The sequence below is a fragment of the Hemitrygon akajei genome, chromosome 8 (assembly GCF_048418815.1).
Source record: "Hemitrygon akajei chromosome 8, sHemAka1.3, whole genome shotgun sequence".
NCBI classification, from domain to species: Eukaryota; Metazoa; Chordata; class Chondrichthyes; order Myliobatiformes; family Dasyatidae; genus Hemitrygon; species Hemitrygon akajei.
This window is the reverse complement of record NC_133131.1, coordinates 136399657-136418506: the sequence shown is the minus strand read 5'-3', so window position 1 is coordinate 136418506 and position 18850 is coordinate 136399657. Positions and strand designations below refer to the sequence as shown.

Below are 18850 nucleotides of genomic sequence, written 5' to 3'. Positions count from 1 at the left end.
ACTGCTGCCACAGATTTTGAACGTATTTACATCTTTGTATTTAAAGTCTAACTCCTATGATCATGCTGCCCCTGAATATTTGGAGCACCTCTCAAACTGCATATGCTAGGAAGCAATCCAGTTCAATCTTGTGTACCGAGTTTACTCATCTGAGACAGGTAGGAAAGAGTGCTAAGTGGTCCTGAAATTGTTTTAATTGGAGAATTGAAACAGCTAGAATTCCTGTTGCTCATACTGAAAGTGACTTTGTTTATTTGTGAAGGGACAACATAAAATATGCCTCTGGTTGTATCAAGGTGTGCAAGTCAGTTTACAGCTGGCCCTTTGCAGTCTTTATTGAATCTGATCTCTACAGGCTGTTATTTTTGAGGTAGGCGCAAGACAAAATTACATTTGTTTTAATTCTTTTTCTTCAGTGGCAGCAGTGGTGGAAGTGGAAGCCGAGAAAATAGCGGTAGCAGCAGTATAGGCATTCCTATTGCAGTGCCAACACCTTCGCCACCCACCCTTTTGCCAGGTCTGTAGCTTTGTTTATTTTATAGAATAGTTAATGGATGATGCTTTTAAAATTTGATATATTTGGGATGTAATTCCTTTGCTCATTTTAACTTAAAGCTGGAGATGGATATTCTGGTATGTGTTCAATTTCTACTTTGAGTTGAGACTTAATAATTGTCAGAAGAGATGCAAATGCAGTTATCAGTTCAAAGCAATTAGAGTTGACATTTGATTTTGAACAATGAGCATTGTATACAGGGCAGCACAGGATGGGCTCTCCTGGACATGCCTAACAGATTTTGGCATTTTGTACTAGGAGGTGCCAATCTGTTTTAGGGAGGTTGAGATCTCCCATGATAACAATCCTTTGTACCTTTCTAAACTCTGCCTATTTATCTACTGCTCAGTGTCCCGGTGACTATTGAAGGGGCTGTAGAACATTCCCTTCCTGGACAAATGCCCCTTTCCTAATTCTGAATTCTACCCATAATGACTCAGTAGACAATCTCTCCACGATGTCGTCCCTTTCTGCAGCTGTGACGCTGTTCTTGATTAGCAATGCTACTTCCCCACCTCTTGCTTTTGAAACATCTAAACCCAGAGCATCAAGCAGCCTTTTTTTCTCTCTCATGTAGTGTCTGTAATGGCCACAACATCGTAATTCGGTGTACTGATCCATTCTTTTAAGTTCTTCACCCTTGTTTTTAATACTTTATTTAAACACATTTCAACCAATCCAGCTGACTGCATTTATGCCTTATCCACTGTTTATCCTCTCTCAGTCTCTCTGTACATTGCATCTACTTTTACACCAACTGCTCCTTGAGACATTGTAAATGTGCAAAAATGCACTTTGTTCTTAAATATTAACCTAATGCCACTTATGGACTGCTAAGTAGCTTAATACTTATGAAAAAGTTAAATCCCAGGGAGAATAGACTTTAATACATTTAACTTTTAAGAATTAAATCAAGTTAAAAGTAAATGGTTAAATTTTCAAACTTAATTTTAATCTATTGCTTTGAAAGGCAACTGATCAGTGATTTTAACATGCAGCAATGCTTCATTCCAGATGTTTGGGTAGATCCAACAGACATTTCCTGTAAAGTGCAGTGCTAGCTGTAATGTGAATCTAAAATTTCATGTTTGAGGGGGAGATATTGTTGCTGGTTATTGTAAGGGAGATTAAAAAATATATATTTCATGTAATATAGACTTTTTTGGAATGGCTGGGAAGAAATGTATCAATGTGTGTTTGCAATCTAGTCAAGTATGCACTGTTATACATAGTGGTGAGTGAACCTTTTATCCAAAAGATACACTCATATATATGTTTCATTATTGCTGAGTCTAATTAAAGTGAAACTGAAGTAGCATTTTCTGGAAGCAAAACTTGAGTATAACAGCTATTTCCCCCCCCCCCCCCAAATGAATTCAATGATAAGCAAGGATTTAAATTTTGAACTATTTTGCTGGAAGTAAATTTGTTTCATTGTGAACTCTTTACTGGAAGGAAAGTTTTTTTTTAAATGATAGGTCATCAATCTTGTCAAATCCCTTGACCTAAAATTAAACCACAAGCACAAGTGGGTGCTTGCAGTTGTCTTGGGTTAACTGATCATTTTAGCTGCCAGCAGCACAGGTCTTTATTTGTATTCCATATACAAGTATATTAGATCTGTTATAATCACAATGTATTTTCTTTTAGCACCATATTCTATTCCTGCTGGGTCCCCTTCCCTGCCACCACCACCCCCTCCACTGCCTGTGGGCGATTTCGTAGGTGAGACTGACTCTGGCATGGATTTATTCACTCATATCTCCTTTTATTCACAGCTGGCTCAATGGATGTGGTTAATGGTGTTGATTTGCAATGGATAACAAATACTAAAACTTAGTGCAAAGGTGTTGGGTGATAATCAAATGCTTACAGGCTAAAGTCCTTTTAATCCATGTTGTTGTCTTTAAGGAAAGAATTCCAGTAACTCATTGCTGGAATATTTAAACGTCTGAAATGTTAACTCAAAGACCTGTTCTCTTTATCAGTTTCTTTTTAGAATATGACATCCTTTTGTGTTGATGCCCTTAGTTCTAAAGATCTCTCTATCCCCGATTCAACAACTGAGCATCCACAGTGTTTGAATATGAAACACTTGTAATTTGGAATGAAAAGTTATTTCCTATCTCAAGTTTTAAACAATTAATCCTGGGGTACCAAAACCATGGCTTTAGTTATAGAAGCTAGCCTGTCTGTCCCTTTTAGAATCTTCCATTTGGATCAGTAGTGTACACTACTTGCTGAAGAATAGTTCCACTGTTGCTGCTTTAAGTATTTATTGATAGGTCCTTTGAGGATTGGCAATCTTTTAGGTGGGCCATATTTGGAACCTGAGCCAATCTGGACCTGTACAATGCTTGTGTACCAATTTTTATTTTCGTTTTACTAATATTACATTTGCCCTTGCCAGTAACTGTGTAGGACCCACTGGTACAGTCCTCACCTAACTGCCTGGTAATTGGACCTAGAACCTTTCTGGTATAGGTAATGAAACCATCCAAGATGCCCTTTTTATCACTTCCCCTCACCAGCCAAAGATTAGGCTCTTTTTTAAAAAAAAAAAATACTTGGGCTAGCCATCCCATTTTCTCTTTAGAGTTATTTGTCATACCACTAGATGGTGGGAAGGGAAAGTAAGTAGAATACAGTATAGGTTAGCGAAGGGGATGAGTCTAGTAATTTTTGTCAAACCTGGTCATGACACCAACATGGATCAAATCGCCTTTGGGCCTTTTATTAAAGATAAATCACTTCTAAGTAATTTTGATATTGAAATAATCAAATTATTAAATTTGTTTTAAAAAGTCTTAACTAGCTCATTGCTATTGTATTGTTTTATAACTGAGTGCTGGTCAAAATTTGTATTTTTCTTTGAGTCTCTCTGTGTCTACATCCAGTTTCAACAGGAAATAAGATGCTTCATTTGGAAGTCTAGTATGGTGGATAAAGTGCATATAATCAGTGCCAAATTTTACACAGTGGTAAGATGAACAGGAGTGGTAACAACAAGTGGTGCTTTTCCTTGTTGGCAAAGTTGTATAAATTGCTTTTAATGGAACAGGCTGGAATTTTAGATCTTGCATTGTATTGACTCTTTCTTCCTACTGTGGCTGGTTTGAGGGTTTGTGTTTCCTTCCACTAATCAAGTCTGTTGGGAATTATGGAATAATGCCTTTTTTTCCCTTTCCTCTGCTCTTGCTTTTCTTAACACATTCAGCTGGCCCTGGTTCGGCTCCTGGTTCCCAGTACAGTACCATGACCAGGCAGATCTCTCGGCATAATTCCACAACCTCCACGGCTTCTTCAGGGGGCTTCAGGCGAAATCCTTCAGTGACATCTCAGTTTTCTGTGCAGCCTCATGTTAATGGTGGCCCCCTTTATGCTCAAAATTCAAGTAAGACTTATGCTTTAATTCTGCTTTCAAATATATATCAGTATTGCATATTGAGGTAATTGGGACGTGAAGTCTCATTGAATATATGCCATTTTACTGTCCCTTTGATAATCTTCCAGGGTCAAATTCTGACAGTGTTACTCATTCATTTCTATAAATGGTACAGTAACAAAGTGGACAAAGGAATGGTAGATGGCATTTAACTTGGATAAGTATGAAGTGTTTTGGTAAATTAAATGAAGGGAGACTGTACACGGTGAATGGCATCTTCCCAAGTTGGAGGAGTCTGAAGTTAGAGGGCATAGGTTTAAGGTGAGGGGGTAAGATTTAAAAGGGATATGAGGGGTAGGTTTTTGACACACAGGGTGGCAAGTAATTGGAATAGGCTTCCAAAGAAGTGAAGATACTGGAAACTCAGCAGGTCAGGGAGCAACTGTAGAAAGAGGCAACGTTTCAGATTGCCGCAGGCTGTTTCTTTTTCCACAGATGCTGACTGAGTGTTTTTTTAAAATCATTTTTGATTTTACTTCAGAAATCTTGTAAAGCAGTTTCATGAATTTCAGTATGTCTTAGGTTGCTTTCTTTTGAACTTCCAAAAATAAATATAGTTAAGATCACTGATCAGAGTTGACTGGAATTTGTTTTCAAGTCAGTGATTGTTTTGACTGAGCAGAAAATTGCAGTTTAGCATGTATGGTTGATGTCTTGATGTTTGTGTCTATTTCATGTGGGCTTCCATATGAGAAGTAAAATAGGGAATTAAAATGGTCTATATAGGAGGTAGATAAGATTAAGTACTCAACATAATCTGCAAACTAGTGTTGCAACAACCCCATCCTCAAAATAATATGTAGACAACTTTTCTTCTTTTGAAGGATACATTTTAATGTTTGATACCTGATTTGTGCATGGTTTTGCAAGATGTGCAGGTAATTTGATAGTTGAGTGACAGGGGATGTGATAACTCTCAAGAGAGAACAGACATCTTATCAATGACAGCCCAGCTTCTTAAACATTTAAGGCATGTGTAATCTTTTGGCTAGATCAGTATAGGAGTACCTTTCCATCATTAGGTTTAATAGGTGGATTTGCAACTGCAACAGTTTGAAAGGTATTCTTTTAATCATCACACAATAAAGGCAGTATCCAGAAAATATTAAAAGATCTAGTTAACACTTTGGCCTTTCAGGTGGTTTAACTTGGAGTCATTAAACAATCTTGGTTCAGACCTCATGGCAGGTGTGAAATAGGACATTTGGAAATATGAAAAACTTTCATACCATTCCACTTTTTTCAGCCTTCCAACTTGCTTAGATAGGGTAATTTTTTTTTTGAGGCTATGCTAAAAATACAAATATGAGTTGTTACGTTTTTATTTTCAGTGCATAAGTATACTTGAAGACAGATGTGGTTAAATGAACTGGAACTTCTGGTTTGGCTCAAATCATTTTGGATGGTTGAAGCAATATTGTATGAGGGCAGACAGGTTTTTTTTGACATTATCAAGTTTCACAGTGAACAACTTGAGTGATTAAAGCAGAGTTTTAGGAGTGTTTTAAAGAACAAGATAGTGATGGAGACATGTTTGGAGTGTACTGTTAAATGAATAGACAAAAACAAATTGCTGGAGGAACCCGGTGGCTGTTGGAGAGGGTGAATGAAGAAAGACTGACAATAATTCAGGTTAAGATGCTGCAACAAGATTCTATAAAATTTACAGGCTCAAGTGTGGAAGGTATAGCTACCAGATGTAGATCAATTAAAGCGGGAGCTATCTGCAGTCTTGGATTCTTCATCTTACTAAGGGTTTTTTGAATAGTGTGAGGCAGTACTCAAAATACAAATAACCTCAAAATTGTGTTATTGTGTATCCAGTAGACTCATTTAGCAAAAGCACAGGGAACTCATGGGAGTTGGAATGAATGGGCAGGAAAAGTTTAAAGTTCAGTTTTGTGCCTTTAGAAGGTGTTAGGCTAGTGGCGATTTGTCACATTCTGGAACATTAGTGTCTTCAGAGAAGTTGTTGGTATCATTTTGTAGATGCTGAATTTTATATAAAGGGTTACTTTATTTGGGAACTCTAATGGTGAGAGCATTCAAGCTATTAATTAAAATGTACAACAGAGACTCTGAAACCACAGCCACAGTTATGAACAATGGGCAGTCCTCAGTGTACCAAATTATTTCTGTTTGAAATTTGGAACTTGCAGGTTTTGAGGAAGAGTCCTATTTCTTTGGGGAAAGAAAGAGCTCATGACCCAGCTTCACAACAGCTGAGAAATTGCTTAGCTAGAATTGAATGTTTACGCAGCTATCCTTGAAGAAGAAATTCTTTGCTGCTATGGTTTCCGGATAAAGAATTTTTCTTTTGACAAAGGCAGTTGTTTGTAGAAAATGAGCTGCAGCATATATTGACCTCAATAGGGACCCAGAGTTGAGGTAAACCCACTTGAACAGCAAGGGCTATCATTTCCTGATCTGGTGTTGCTCCCACATATTATGTTGCTACCTCGGCTCTTTTTCTCCCTGAATGTTGTCTTTGTCCCATTTTATCTCTGCTCCTATTTGTGAATGTTTTTATAAATGGCTTTACTTTGAGAAATTTGGGTAAGTATGTCTCTGGTCTATTTCCCTATTATTTTTTTAAATAATTGTTAGACTCATGAGTTTATGTCTTTCTATAGATTCAGCTAGAAAACTGCTATTTTCACCTTTGCACAATCTTGTGGTTTGCCAAGTTTTCCTTCCTGAATGTCTCGAGCTTCTCTTGGTCACATTTCCCCTTTTTTCCCCAATATGGTAAAGCTGAAAGGTAGATCTGTGACCATTCATCAGTTGCATCCTGTTCTAAATGGATGGATGATGTGAAGTGGAATTTGCTGCAAAACTTCAGCTGATTGCTGATGTCTACAAAGATCCCTTTTTTTCCAGCTGTTTAGGTGCTGTCAGACTGTTAGGATATTCCTTAGCTGTATTTACTGAGCTTTTTCAAAATGAAGACACCTATGGGGGGGGGGGGGGAAACCTCTCAGTTCAGATAGTACCTGTAGTTACAAATTTCAGTTCACGTGTTAAAAAATGACTATATCTCACATTTCTTTATGCAGCAGGTAAAGTTGGCTGCAGGTAAACCTGATGCTGATTTTTTTTTAAAGACAACTGGTAAAAGTAATTCTGCTACATTTTCCTAAAACTAAAATAAAGACACACAATTGTTGCCCTAATTAAGGAACTAATCCAGTGCTTAAACTGGTTAAAGGAGCAATAATCTTGGAATTTTTTTTGAGATTGAAATTATCTTTTCAAAAGAAATTATTCTTTTTGGCTTTGTAAAATCACTTTCTGAACTCTTCTGTTCATTGCAGCTGTGGCACTGTTTTTCATGGCCTGGTCCTTCCACTTTTGTTATAATTGTGACTTGATGCTTCATTCCTCCTGGTGGACATTCAGAACTTTTCCTTTGACCATTTGAATGCAGCCTAAATTCACTTTTTGGTTTACCTGAATTTTATTTTGAACCCAGTCTGTGTTCTGTATTATAGATGTTAGCCCCTTGGAAAAGCATATTCACTTTGCAGAAAAGAGAACAGAATAATTTTGTGAACCACTTTTTATTTTATATGATCTACTCCATTTCTTAGCAATTTAAATCACATTACTTTCTCTTTGCTGAGAGACTGAACTGATACTGTTGGCATACTAGTCACAAGCTGCATTTTCTTTGTGCAGGGTTTCCTCTAGCTTCTGAAAGCATTGGGACATCCTTCCTTCCAGTAACAGACAGAAGCTTGCTGAAGCAAATCCTCAGATAGTTTTCTGTCCAGTGCTAAAACACTGTAATTAGAAGGCTGTATATAAAATTAATAAATTCATGAACATCTGTATAACTGTAGCTTCAGTTAGGTAGCTCTTTGTAATTGTTAATGTTGTAACCATCAATTTTTCAAAAACTTTGTCTTGGCAAATGTAGTTTTCCTTTTTTTTTCCGTCATCTAAAATATGTGATGCAGTGGAACCTCATTATAAAGTATTACTGCAGTGGCACCTTGTTCACAAATGTTTGGCTTTTAATTTAGACTTGTGTAGAAATTAAATGAATGCATTTCCAATTGTACTTAAAGTGTTTTAAAAATCCTCCAATCAGTACAATTCCTAAAGCTATCCCCAAGTAAATTTATTTTTATATTTGGAGAAATGAGGTTGCACTGCCCATTAAGTAATTGTATGTTCTGAGTCAATGTGGTTGACAGCTTTTTGTTTGCCTTTTTCTTCTGCCCTTCATGTTGTTCCAATGTGGCCTTTGTTCTTGCCAGCATCCCTAGCTCCACCCCCTCCCCCTATGCCTCAACTGACTCCACAGATACCTCTCACAGGCTTCGTGGCCAGGGTGCAAGAAAACAGTAAGTTGAAAGGCTTGAGTAGATGCATCCATTTTTTCATCTAAGAAGATTGCATGATTAGCATATTCACAAGTTCTGGAAATTTCACTGCTACTTTCCACTTAGAACACTTCACCAGCTGTTTGCTGATCCTTTACATTTTCAGTTGCATACACTGACTTTATTTCTTGATGTGCAATATTCAGTTCCTATTAATATTTTAGTATACCAACTGGTGTATATTTTGGGTTTGCCAGCCTATTTTGCATCAGGCCTGTAAATATTAAATTTGCTGCTGAAATCTTAATTGGATTTTTCAAACTATAGCTTAAACTTGTGCAGATTTTGTTTCAGGCTAAAATTTTTGTATACATTGCAAATAATTTAAATAATGTTCCCTGGTTGATTCGGGCAAACTTTTAGGTGATAGAATGAAATTCTAATGAGGAACTTTGTTTGATTAACTCAACAGAACTTGGTTTTCAGATATATTGTTCTGTGTATTGTACATCTAATTAAGACTTTTAGTGGAAGCATGTATTAGAACTGAGAATTAATAAACTCTCTCCTGTTCATCTTGCTGTATAGTTTTGCATTAGTGCAAAGAATACTTTAGATTTTATCTGCTAAAAGATGTGCTGAGTATTGTCAGTGTCAATATTTAAAATCTAGAAATACAAAGTTGCCATCTGTGGACGATAATTGCATATATTGATTCTTGAATTTCGTATAAATGGTAAGCTGAGCATTTCCTCCTTGTACTGAATTCTATGTAAATATATAGAGCAGTTACTTGAACTGCTACATTTGCTTTAAAATTCCTCATCCTGTAGTGTTTTTATATCATACTTCTGATAGATTTCCAACTATCTTTCCAAATGGACCTAAGGATTTCTGAAAAAAATTGGGAGCCTCCATGTGTCACAAAATCTAAAGAATTAAGTTTATGATGCATTTCCTTGTAACAAAAAGAAATGCATTAAATATTTCAATTTGTAGAATAATTCTTTCAGAATCACATACTGCTTTAAATGATCTAAATTGGTCTTTGTCCAGATGCTGAATAATTTTAATATTATCTGTAAACAATTTCACAATTCAGTCTTATTAAATCCTAGATTCAAAGGATTTAAACTAAATTGAGCATATGTTTATTAATCGCAACAAATTTAGTATAATTGAATCAATCTTCAAACAACTAAAATAATAGGCATTGAATTATGAACTTTTGAAAATTGTTTGGAATTGCATCTTGACTGAGACAGCTTGCATTAAAAATCTTTATGTAGAACTTAAATGATTATGACTAACTGATGTGATATTCTTTGCATGTTTGGTAAAGCCTGAAATACAAAATGCTTGGAAATGTGTTTTTATTGCAGAGTAAAATGTTGAAGTACTGTATCTGATTGTATCTCTAAATTTTCACATTGCTACAGTTGCCGATAGTCCAACTCCCCCACCACCTCCCCCACCGGATGATTTACCAATGTTTGATGAATCCCCACCTCCACCTCCCCCACCCCCTGTGGACTATGAGGATGAAGAGGCAGCAGTCGTGCAATACAATGACCCATATGCTGATTCGGACCCTCAATGGGCACCAAAGACTTATATTGAAAAAGGCAAGTGATTTTGAGGACGTACGGGAAGTGCATCAATGAACTATATTGAAGCAGAATCTCAAATTTTAATCAAAACTTTAAATTCCAGGTAGTAATGAAGAAAAGTTCATTTGTAGCAATGCACGGGTCATTTTCCCTTTAGAGCTGCTGTGCGTCCTTGACATCTAGAGCTTTTATTGTTGATAGGATAGATTATGATTGTGAAATGTTATTTTATTAATCACTTCTAATGATCGAGGGCATACTTAGGATTACAAATAAATTAGAGATGTGCTTTAAAATGTCTTGCAGGAGTTGGACTTCATTGTGCTTTGTCAAACTCTTGTTACAGGAATGAGCTTAGATGAAATGTTCTCTACCAAAAGCTTTAAATTTGAGGCAAAATACTTCTGTAGCAGTAAATTTACTTTTTTAAAAACCATTTGTCTTAAATGAAGTAACTTCCAATTTTGAACACACCAAAAAAATGTGAATACACACTGCTTTATTTGATTTGGTCTGATAGTAATAATAGTAAAAAATTAAGGTGTTAATTGACATGGTGAGATATAGCTGGAATTTTGTTGCTTTTTTAATGGGTGATAGTTACATTTTGCTATTAAATTATGACAATATAAAATTAGAGAATGCGGAGGGACAATTGTTAACAGAATAGGTTGATAAGTAGAATATATAGAAATGTGACTGCACTGGATTTTTAAAAAATTGTGCCTTGGGTGCGAGAGTGAGGAATAACCTGAGATTTGATTGATGTAAGCACCGGGCCAGATTGAAAAGGTCAGGGTGTTGGGGCCAGAGGAGAGGGATAGACTGGTGTTCAGCTTGCTGTTCCTCAAGGTTCACCTTGTCTCTGCGTTGAACTCAGGCTGTGGTCTGCAACCAGTGGGCTCCTGGATCAGCTGCAATGATGACTGGCTTTGTAGCCGCAGACTCACTTTTGTGAACTTCAGTTCTGAATGTTTGTGTTTTAATTTTTTTACACTATATTTAAAGCATTTTGGGTGTTTGACGGTCTTTTTAAAAATTGGTTCAATTGTGTTTGTTTTGTGGCTGCTTTAAGATAAATCTTAAGGTTGTATATGGTATACATATTAGACAGGCACTTGGGAGCATAAATTGGGAATGGATGTTTTTATGGAAGTGCATAAGAGAAATGTAGAGGTTGTTTAGGGAACAGTCACGTGTGGTTCTTGTTAGGTTTGTCCAATTGAGGCAGGGTAAGAATGGCAGGGGAAGACACTATGGTTGACGAGAGATGTAGGGCATTTAGTCAAGAGGAAAAGAATTTTTAAGGGTTAGTAAGTAAGTATCAGACGGGGCTCTAAAGAGTTAGCAGGTAGGATTTTAAGAATGGACTTAGGAAAGCTAAAAGGGGGCATGAGAAGGCCTTGGTGAGCAAGATTTAAGGATTATCCCAAGATGTTTTATACATGTGTGAAGAACAGAATGACTAGAGTGATGGTAGAAACAATCACAGATAGAAGAGGAAATGTGCCATTGCAAGATGGGGGAGATCTTTCCATGAATATTCCAGGAATCATCAGCAATGGGGACCTCAATGTTTTTGAAGACAGTGTAAAGTAGGTTGATTTATGAGACTATGTCCTCATTTAAAAAAGAGGATGAGCTGGGACCTTTGAAAAACATTAGGTTCAGACAAGTCTCTGGGCCCAGATAGTACATGCCCCAGGTTACCATGGGAAGGTTGCTGTACCCTCGGCAATGATTTTTGGTTCCTCACTGGCCATAGTAGTACTAGATGATTGGAGGCTGGCAGATGTTATTTCTGTTTTCAGGAAAGGGAGTATGCATAACTCTGGGAATCGTAGACCAGCGAGTCTTATTTCAGTGGTAGGCAAATTATTGGAGAAAATTCTTAACAGGATTTATAGGTATTTGGAGAAGCATTTCTAATTCAACATAGTTTTGTGAAGAGTAGGTCCTGCCTCATGAGCCTGATTCATCTTTTTGAGGATGTGACTAAGCACATTGAAGGTAGAGCAGTGGATGTGGTGTATATGGATTTCAGTAAGGCTCCCCATGGTAGCTCATTTGGAAAATCAGCAAGCATGGATCCAGGGGAACTGGCTGTTTGGATTCAGGATTGGCTTGCCCATAGAAGGCAGAGGGGTTGTAGTAAGTGGCCTGTTTTCTGCTTGAAGGTCAGTGACCAGCAGTGTCCTTTTTTATAAATGACTTGGATGAGTAAATGCAAGGGTGGTTTAGTAAGCTTGCAGATCACATGAAGGTTGGAGTGGATAGTGTAGACAACTGCTGAGAGTGAGAAGAGGTGGATGGAGTTCAGTCTGGAGAAATGTGAAGTGATTAACTTTAAGGTTGAATTTACATAGAACATAGAATAGTACAGCACATTACAGGCCCATCCGCCCACAATGTTGTGCCGACCCTCAAACTCTGCCTCCCATATAACCCCCCCCATCTTAAATTCCTCCATATACTTGTCTAGTAATCTCTTAAACTTCACTAGTGTATCTACCTCCACCACTGACCCAGGCAGTGCATTCCACGCACCAACCACTCTCTGAATAAAAAACCTTCCTCTAATATCCCCCTTGAACTTCCCTTAAAGCGATGTCCTCTTTTACTCAGCAGTGGTGCCTGGGGAAGAGGCGCTGGCTGTCCATTCTGTCGATTCCTCTTAATATCTTGTACACCTCTATCATGTCTCCTGTCATCCTCCTCCTCTCCAAAGAGTAAAGCCTTAGCTCCCTTAATCTCTGATCATAATGCATACTCTCTAAACCAGGCAGCATCCTGGTAAATCTCCTCTGTACCCTTTCCAATGTTTCCACATCCTTCCTATAGTGAGGCAACCAGAAATGGACACAGTACTCTAAGTGTGGCCTAACTAGAGTTTTATACAGCTGCATCATTACATCACAACTCTTAAACCCTATCCCTCAACTTATGAAAGCTAACATTCCATAAGCTTTCTTAACTACCCTATTTACCTGTGAGGCAACTGTCAGGGATCTGTGGACATGTACCCCAAGATCCCTCTGCTCCTTCACACTACCAAGTGTCCTGCCATTTACTTTGTACTCTGCCTTGGAGTTTGTCCTTCCAAAGTGTACTACCTCACACTTCGCGGTTGAACTCCATCTGCCACTTCTCAGCCCACTTCTGCATCCTATCAATGTCTCTCTGCAATCTTTGACAATCCTCTATACTATCTACAACACCACCAACCTTTGTGTCATCTGCAAACTTGCCAACCCAACTTTCTACCCCCACATCGTCATTAATAAAAATCACGAAAAGTAGGGGTTCCAGAACAGATCCTTGTGGGACACCACTAGTCACAACCCTCCAATCTGAATGTACTCCCTCCACGACGACCCTGTGCCTTCTGCAGGCAAGCCAATTCTGAATCCACCTGGCCAAACTTCCCTGGATCCCATGCCTTCTGACTTTCTGAATAAGCCTACCATGTGGAACCTTGTCAAATGCCTTACTAAAATCCATGTAGATCACATCCCTCGTATTATATGACTAGTCACCTCCTCAAAGAACTCTATCAGGCTTGGTAGACACGATCTGCCCTTCACAAAGCAATACTGACTGTCCCTGATCAGACCATGATTCTCTAAATGCCCATAGATCCTATCTCTTAAGAATCTTTTCCAACAGCTTTCCCACCACAGATGTAAGGCTCACTGCTCTATAATTACCCGGACTATCCCTACTACCTTTTTTTGAACAAGGGGACAATATTCGCCTCCCTCCAATCCTCCGGTACCATTCCCATGGACAACAAGGACATAAAGATCCCAGCCAGAGGCTCAGCAATCTCTTCCCTCGCCTCGTGGAGCAGTCTGGGGAATATTCTGTCAGGCCCCGGGGACTTATCCATCCTAATGTATTTTAACAACTCCAACACCTCCTCTCCCTTAATATCAACATGCTCCAGAACATCAACCTCACTCATATTGTCCTCAAGTTCCCTCTCATTGGTGAATACTGGAGAAGTATTCATTGAGGACCTCGCTCACTTCCACAGCCACCAGGCATGTTTTCCCACCTTTATTTCTAATTGGTCCTACCTTCACTCCTGTCATCCTTTTGTTCTTCACATAATTGTAGAATGCCTTCAGGTTTTCATTTACCCTACTCACCAAGGCCTTCTCATGCCCTTCTTGCTCCTCAGCCCCTTCTTAAGCTCCTTTCTTGCTACCCTATATTCTTCAATCGACCCATCTGATCCTTGCTTCCTAAACCTCATGTATACTGTCTCCTTCCACCTGCCTAGATTTTTGACCTCACTTGTCACCCATGGTTCCTTCACCCTACCATTCTTTATCTTCCTCACCAGGACAAATTTATCCCTAACATCCTGCAAGAGATCCCTAAACATCGACCACATGTCCATAGTACATTTCCCTGCAAAAACATCATCCCAATTCACACCCGCAAGTTCTAGCCTTATAGCCTCATAATTTGCCCTTCCCCAATTAAAAATTTTCCTGTCCTCTCTGATTCTATCCTTTTCCATGATAATGCTAAAGGCCAGGGAGCGGTGGTCACTGCCCCCCGGATGCTCACCCACTGAGAGATCTGTGACCTGACCCGATTCGTTACCTAATACTAGATCTAGTATGGCATTCCCCCTAGTCAGCCTGTCAACATACTGTGACAGGAATCCATCCTGGACACACTTAACAAACTCTGCCCCATCCAAACCCTTGGAACTAATCAGGTGCTAATCAATATTAGGGAAGTTAAAGTCACCCATGATAACAACCCTGAAGGCAGAATATAGAGTTAATGGATTCTTAATCAGTTTGGAGGAACAGAGACATCTTATGGCCCCTAAATCCCTCAAAGTTGCCACACAAATTTATAGGGTAGTGAAGGTGTATGATGTCTTGGCCTTCAGTAGGTTGTAGCTCTATACAACTTTGATTTGGATGATTTGTGTTCCATTCTGGTTGCCTCATAGGAAAGATGGGGAAACTTTAGAGAGGGTGCAGAGGAGATTTAACAGGATTTTGTCTGGATTAGAGAACGTTTTAGGAGGATGAGGTGACTTGATGGGTGTAAAAGATAAGATACATGGATAGATTGCTAGAAGCTTTCACTTCCAGCAGAAGTGGCTAATACTGAGTGGGTATAATTTTAAGGTGAATGGAGGTAAGTATTTTGCTGTTTGTATTTTTAATGCACTTGAAATGACAGTAGCTTTCAAATTTATTTCTTTTAAGATTGTTATTGGGCTTTGTGGTTCTGTTGTTTCATAACATCTTCTTTTGTCTTAAACAGTTGTGGCAATATATGACTACTCAAAGGATAAAGATGATGAGTTGTCCTTCATGGAGGGTTCAATCATTTATGTTATAAAGAAGAATGATGATGGCTGGTATGAAGGTGTCATCAATGGAATTACTGGTTTGTTTCCTGGAAATTATGTGGAGCCTATCATGCACTATGCAGATTGATGAAAACCTGCATCTTTCCTTTATTCAGAGGCAAGCCTAAGCATATGGGGTTATGGGTTAATTGGGGAGGATATATTGAAGTCTTTTCAAGGATGCCATTACTTTTGAGTTCAGCATGATACTGACGTGAGTAGACTGAAATACAACAAGACTGGCACTAAGTGAAGATGTAAGTGCTAGTTAAAGTTCCATGAGACTTCAGGTCATTCCTAAATTACAACTAGTGCTTGTTGATAGCATGCATAAAAGTAAACAAATTTATGTATTGTAGCCAATTCATTTTTTAACCTGAAATGCTTCCAATATGTTGTAATTTTCATTTCTGTGAGCACTCAAATTGTAATCTCATGAACTGTCACAAGTCTATAACCAGTTGTGGATAAAGCTTGGGTGTCTTCTAAACAGTACATTAGTAATTTGTACTTAACAGGTAAAACATTTTGTATTGATAAAATGTACTTAATGGGAAAAATCATCTGTAGTCACAAAGTGAACCAAAGTGCAGTCAGGTTTGTTGATTTATTGTACAGTGGAAATTGTCTGGATCATTGGGTTTATATAGTCCTGATTAATTTTATTGAATAATTTACTAACCTCTAGAATAGTATTCCTGTGAAGAAATTATTAGCTTGGTTCTAACGTGGAAACAGGCAATTCTACTGTACAATTTTTAAGAACAGTTTCTGACACCTGGTGGCTCAGGCTTGAACGATTGTTTTCCAGCAAAATATTACTTATTCAAGGGTATTACTAAATTCCTTAGTAAATATTTGAATCTTCTGTCCTGAAAGGCTCCAATTCCATAATCAGTGTTCAGTTGTGTTCCTCTGGTAGTTAGTGTTTGTTCTTTGAAAGTAATGCTTCAAATGGTGAAGCTAATAAGAAACCAAGAATCTGTTGTGCATAATTATTGTAATCAAATTGATACAGATCAGAACTGTCATATCTTGACCTGTACCTAAAGAGAATAGGACAGGTGCTAATCCAGTGCCAGTTTTTGAGGCATTCTAAAATTTCTTGTACTACATTTTTCTAATTTTCTAAAGTGCTTGAGCCTGATTTAATAAAAAAAAAATGTACAAACAAAATTACAGCTAAATTTATTTGCTTTGAAAGGGCACAGTGTTGAGGCCATACATTGTAATGCTGAGGCTTTCTTATTAACTTCTGCCTTATGATGTTTTATCAACTTCAATTTCATCTTTAAAACATTCTTTTAATTTGTATATAACCTGTTAAAATTGTATGTACAGTCTTTTATATAATAAATCATTCAGTATAAAAAACTTGCTTTGCATGGACAGCTAATTAATATTGAATTGTACAGTGTTCAAAGGCCATTGGAGTTCAAAAACACAGACCAACAACATTCTCCACAAAGGCTATGTACATGGTCAAAAATGTAAACAAACTTCTTGCTGTCTTGGCTCTCAACTTGGAATTTTTGATAATTTAGTTGCACTCTTAATAGCTGCCACAAGTGGTGCAGAGATCTCTCTCACTCATTTGTGCCGAGTTAATACAATATCTGTAAGTCGAATCAAAGCATCCCTTTCTGGTGAAGGATACAACATGGAGATCTGTCGGATAGCTTCTTGACAGTATTGTTGTGCGAGGTAGCAAGTTTGTCGAACACCATCACTCTACATGAAAGGAAGATGAATTGGTGGTTTTAGCTACTTAATAACAAACATTTGATCTTGTATGAAAGAAAATTTGTTCAGTAACCAGTGTTAACATTCCCATCCCTTATCCACCTGTCCTTACTGCCCAAAGCCAACTTAAGTCTCTTCATCCTTAGTTTGAATTAGAACATTACAGCACAGTACAAACCCTTTAGCTCACAATGTGCCGACCTTTTTAACCTAGCCCAAGATCAATCTAACCCCCCACACTCCCATCATAGCCCATCTATCATCTATGTGCCTATCTAAATTTAAATGTCCCTAATGTATCTAGCTTTACTCCCACCCTTCGCATGGCATTCCACACACCCAGCACTGTAAATACAAGATTACCTTTGACTTCTCCTTATGTTCCTCTAATCATAAAATTAGGCATCCTCATATTAGCTATTTCCACCCTAGTAAAGTCTCTGGCTATCCGCTTGATCTATAGCTCTTACCATGTTCTCCTATATAAAGTCACTTCTCATCATCCTCTGCTCCAAAGAGAAAAACCTTAGCTTGCTCATCCTATTTTTATAAGACATGCTTTTGAATCATCTGGTACTACCATGAGACGGTGAGAACAGAAAGATCATTGCCGAAGGTGCAGCAATCTCGTCCCTCACTTGCTGTAGTAACCTAAGGTATATTGCATCCAGTCCTGGGAATTTATCAATTTCCATTCACTGTCATAAGTATCTGCTACAGACAAAGTTGTTCTTTACACATCAACTTTGAACTGACCAAAGTCATGTCAATTTAAGCACACCTGTTATAGAACCATAGAATGTTACATCATAGAAACAGGCCTTTTGGCCCTTCTTGGCTGTGCCAAACCATTTTTCTGCCTAGTCCCACTGACTTGCACCTGGACCATATCAGTCTATACACCTCTCATCCATGTACCTGCCAGGTTTTTCTTAAATATTAGAAGTGAGCCCACATTTACCATTTCATCTGGCATTCCACACTCCCACCACTCTGTGTGAAGAAGCCCCCCCCCCCCCCCCCGTGTTCCCTTTAAACTTTTCCCCCTTCACCCCTAACCCATGTCCTGTTTTTTTTCTCCCCTAGCCTCAGTGGAAAAAGCCTGCTTGTATTCACTCTATCTATACCCATCATAATTTTATATTCCCCCTCATTCTTCTACGCTGCAGGGAATAAAGTCCTAATCTATTCACCTTTCTCTAACTCAGTTTCTCAAGTCAGGGCAACATCCTTGTAAACCTTCTCTGCACTTTTTCAACCTTTTTAATATCCTTCCTGTAATTTGGTGACCAAAACTGTACACAATACTCCAAATTCAGCCTCACCAATGCCTTATACAACCTCACCATAATATTCCAATAATTATACTCAATACTTTGATTTATAAAGGCCAATGTACCAAAAGCTCTCTACTATTTTATCTACCTGTGACACTTTTAGGGAATTTTATATCTGTATTCCTAGATCCCTCTGTTCTACTACACTCTTCAGTGCCCTACCATTTATCTTGTATGTGCCTCTTTGGTTTTTCCTTCCAAAGTGCAATACCTCACACTTGTCTGCATTAAACTCCATCTGCCATTTTTCCAGCTGGTCCAGATCCCTCTGCAAGCTTTGAAAACCTTCCTCACTGTCCACTACACCTCCAATCTTTGTGTCATCAGCAAATTTGCTGACCCAATTTACCACATTATCATCTAGATCATTGATATAGATGAAAAATAACAATGGACCCAGCACTGATCCCTGTGGCACACCTAGTCACAGGCCTCCACTCAGAAGCAA

The 18850-nt window shown here is 38.2% G+C and overlaps 2 protein-coding genes across 10 annotated transcripts in view; one reads left to right on the top strand and one right to left on the bottom strand.

Annotated features, from left to right (window-relative positions):
• abi1a (abl-interactor 1a) overlaps positions 1–16887 on the top strand; it is a 77403-nt gene extending 60516 nt beyond the window's left edge. For 2 of the 8 annotated variants that reach the window (XM_073054691.1, XM_073054692.1), the window contains 6 exons: positions 417–517; positions 2207–2281; positions 3774–3950; positions 8264–8350; positions 9769–9954; positions 15235–16887. In XM_073054691.1, the coding sequence (XP_072910792.1) occupies positions 417–517; positions 2207–2281; positions 3774–3950; positions 8264–8350; positions 9769–9954; positions 15235–15410 (802 nt within the window). In that variant the 3' untranslated portion in view covers positions 15411–16887. The remainder of the gene's footprint in view (positions 1–416; positions 518–2206; positions 2282–3773; positions 3951–8263; positions 8351–9768; positions 9955–15234) is intronic. The other 6 variants (XM_073054695.1, XM_073054693.1, XM_073054697.1 and 3 more) reach the window with 4 other exon arrangements.
• The window catches only part of pdss1 (prenyl (decaprenyl) diphosphate synthase, subunit 1), a 40820-nt gene continuing 38464 nt past the window's right edge, over positions 16495–18850 (bottom strand). For both annotated transcript variants that reach the window (XM_073054700.1, XM_073054701.1), the window contains one exon: positions 16495–17053. In XM_073054700.1, coding sequence (XP_072910801.1) covers positions 16913–17053 — 141 coding nt within the window. In that variant the 3' untranslated portion in view covers positions 16495–16912. The remainder of the gene's footprint in view (positions 17054–18850) is intronic.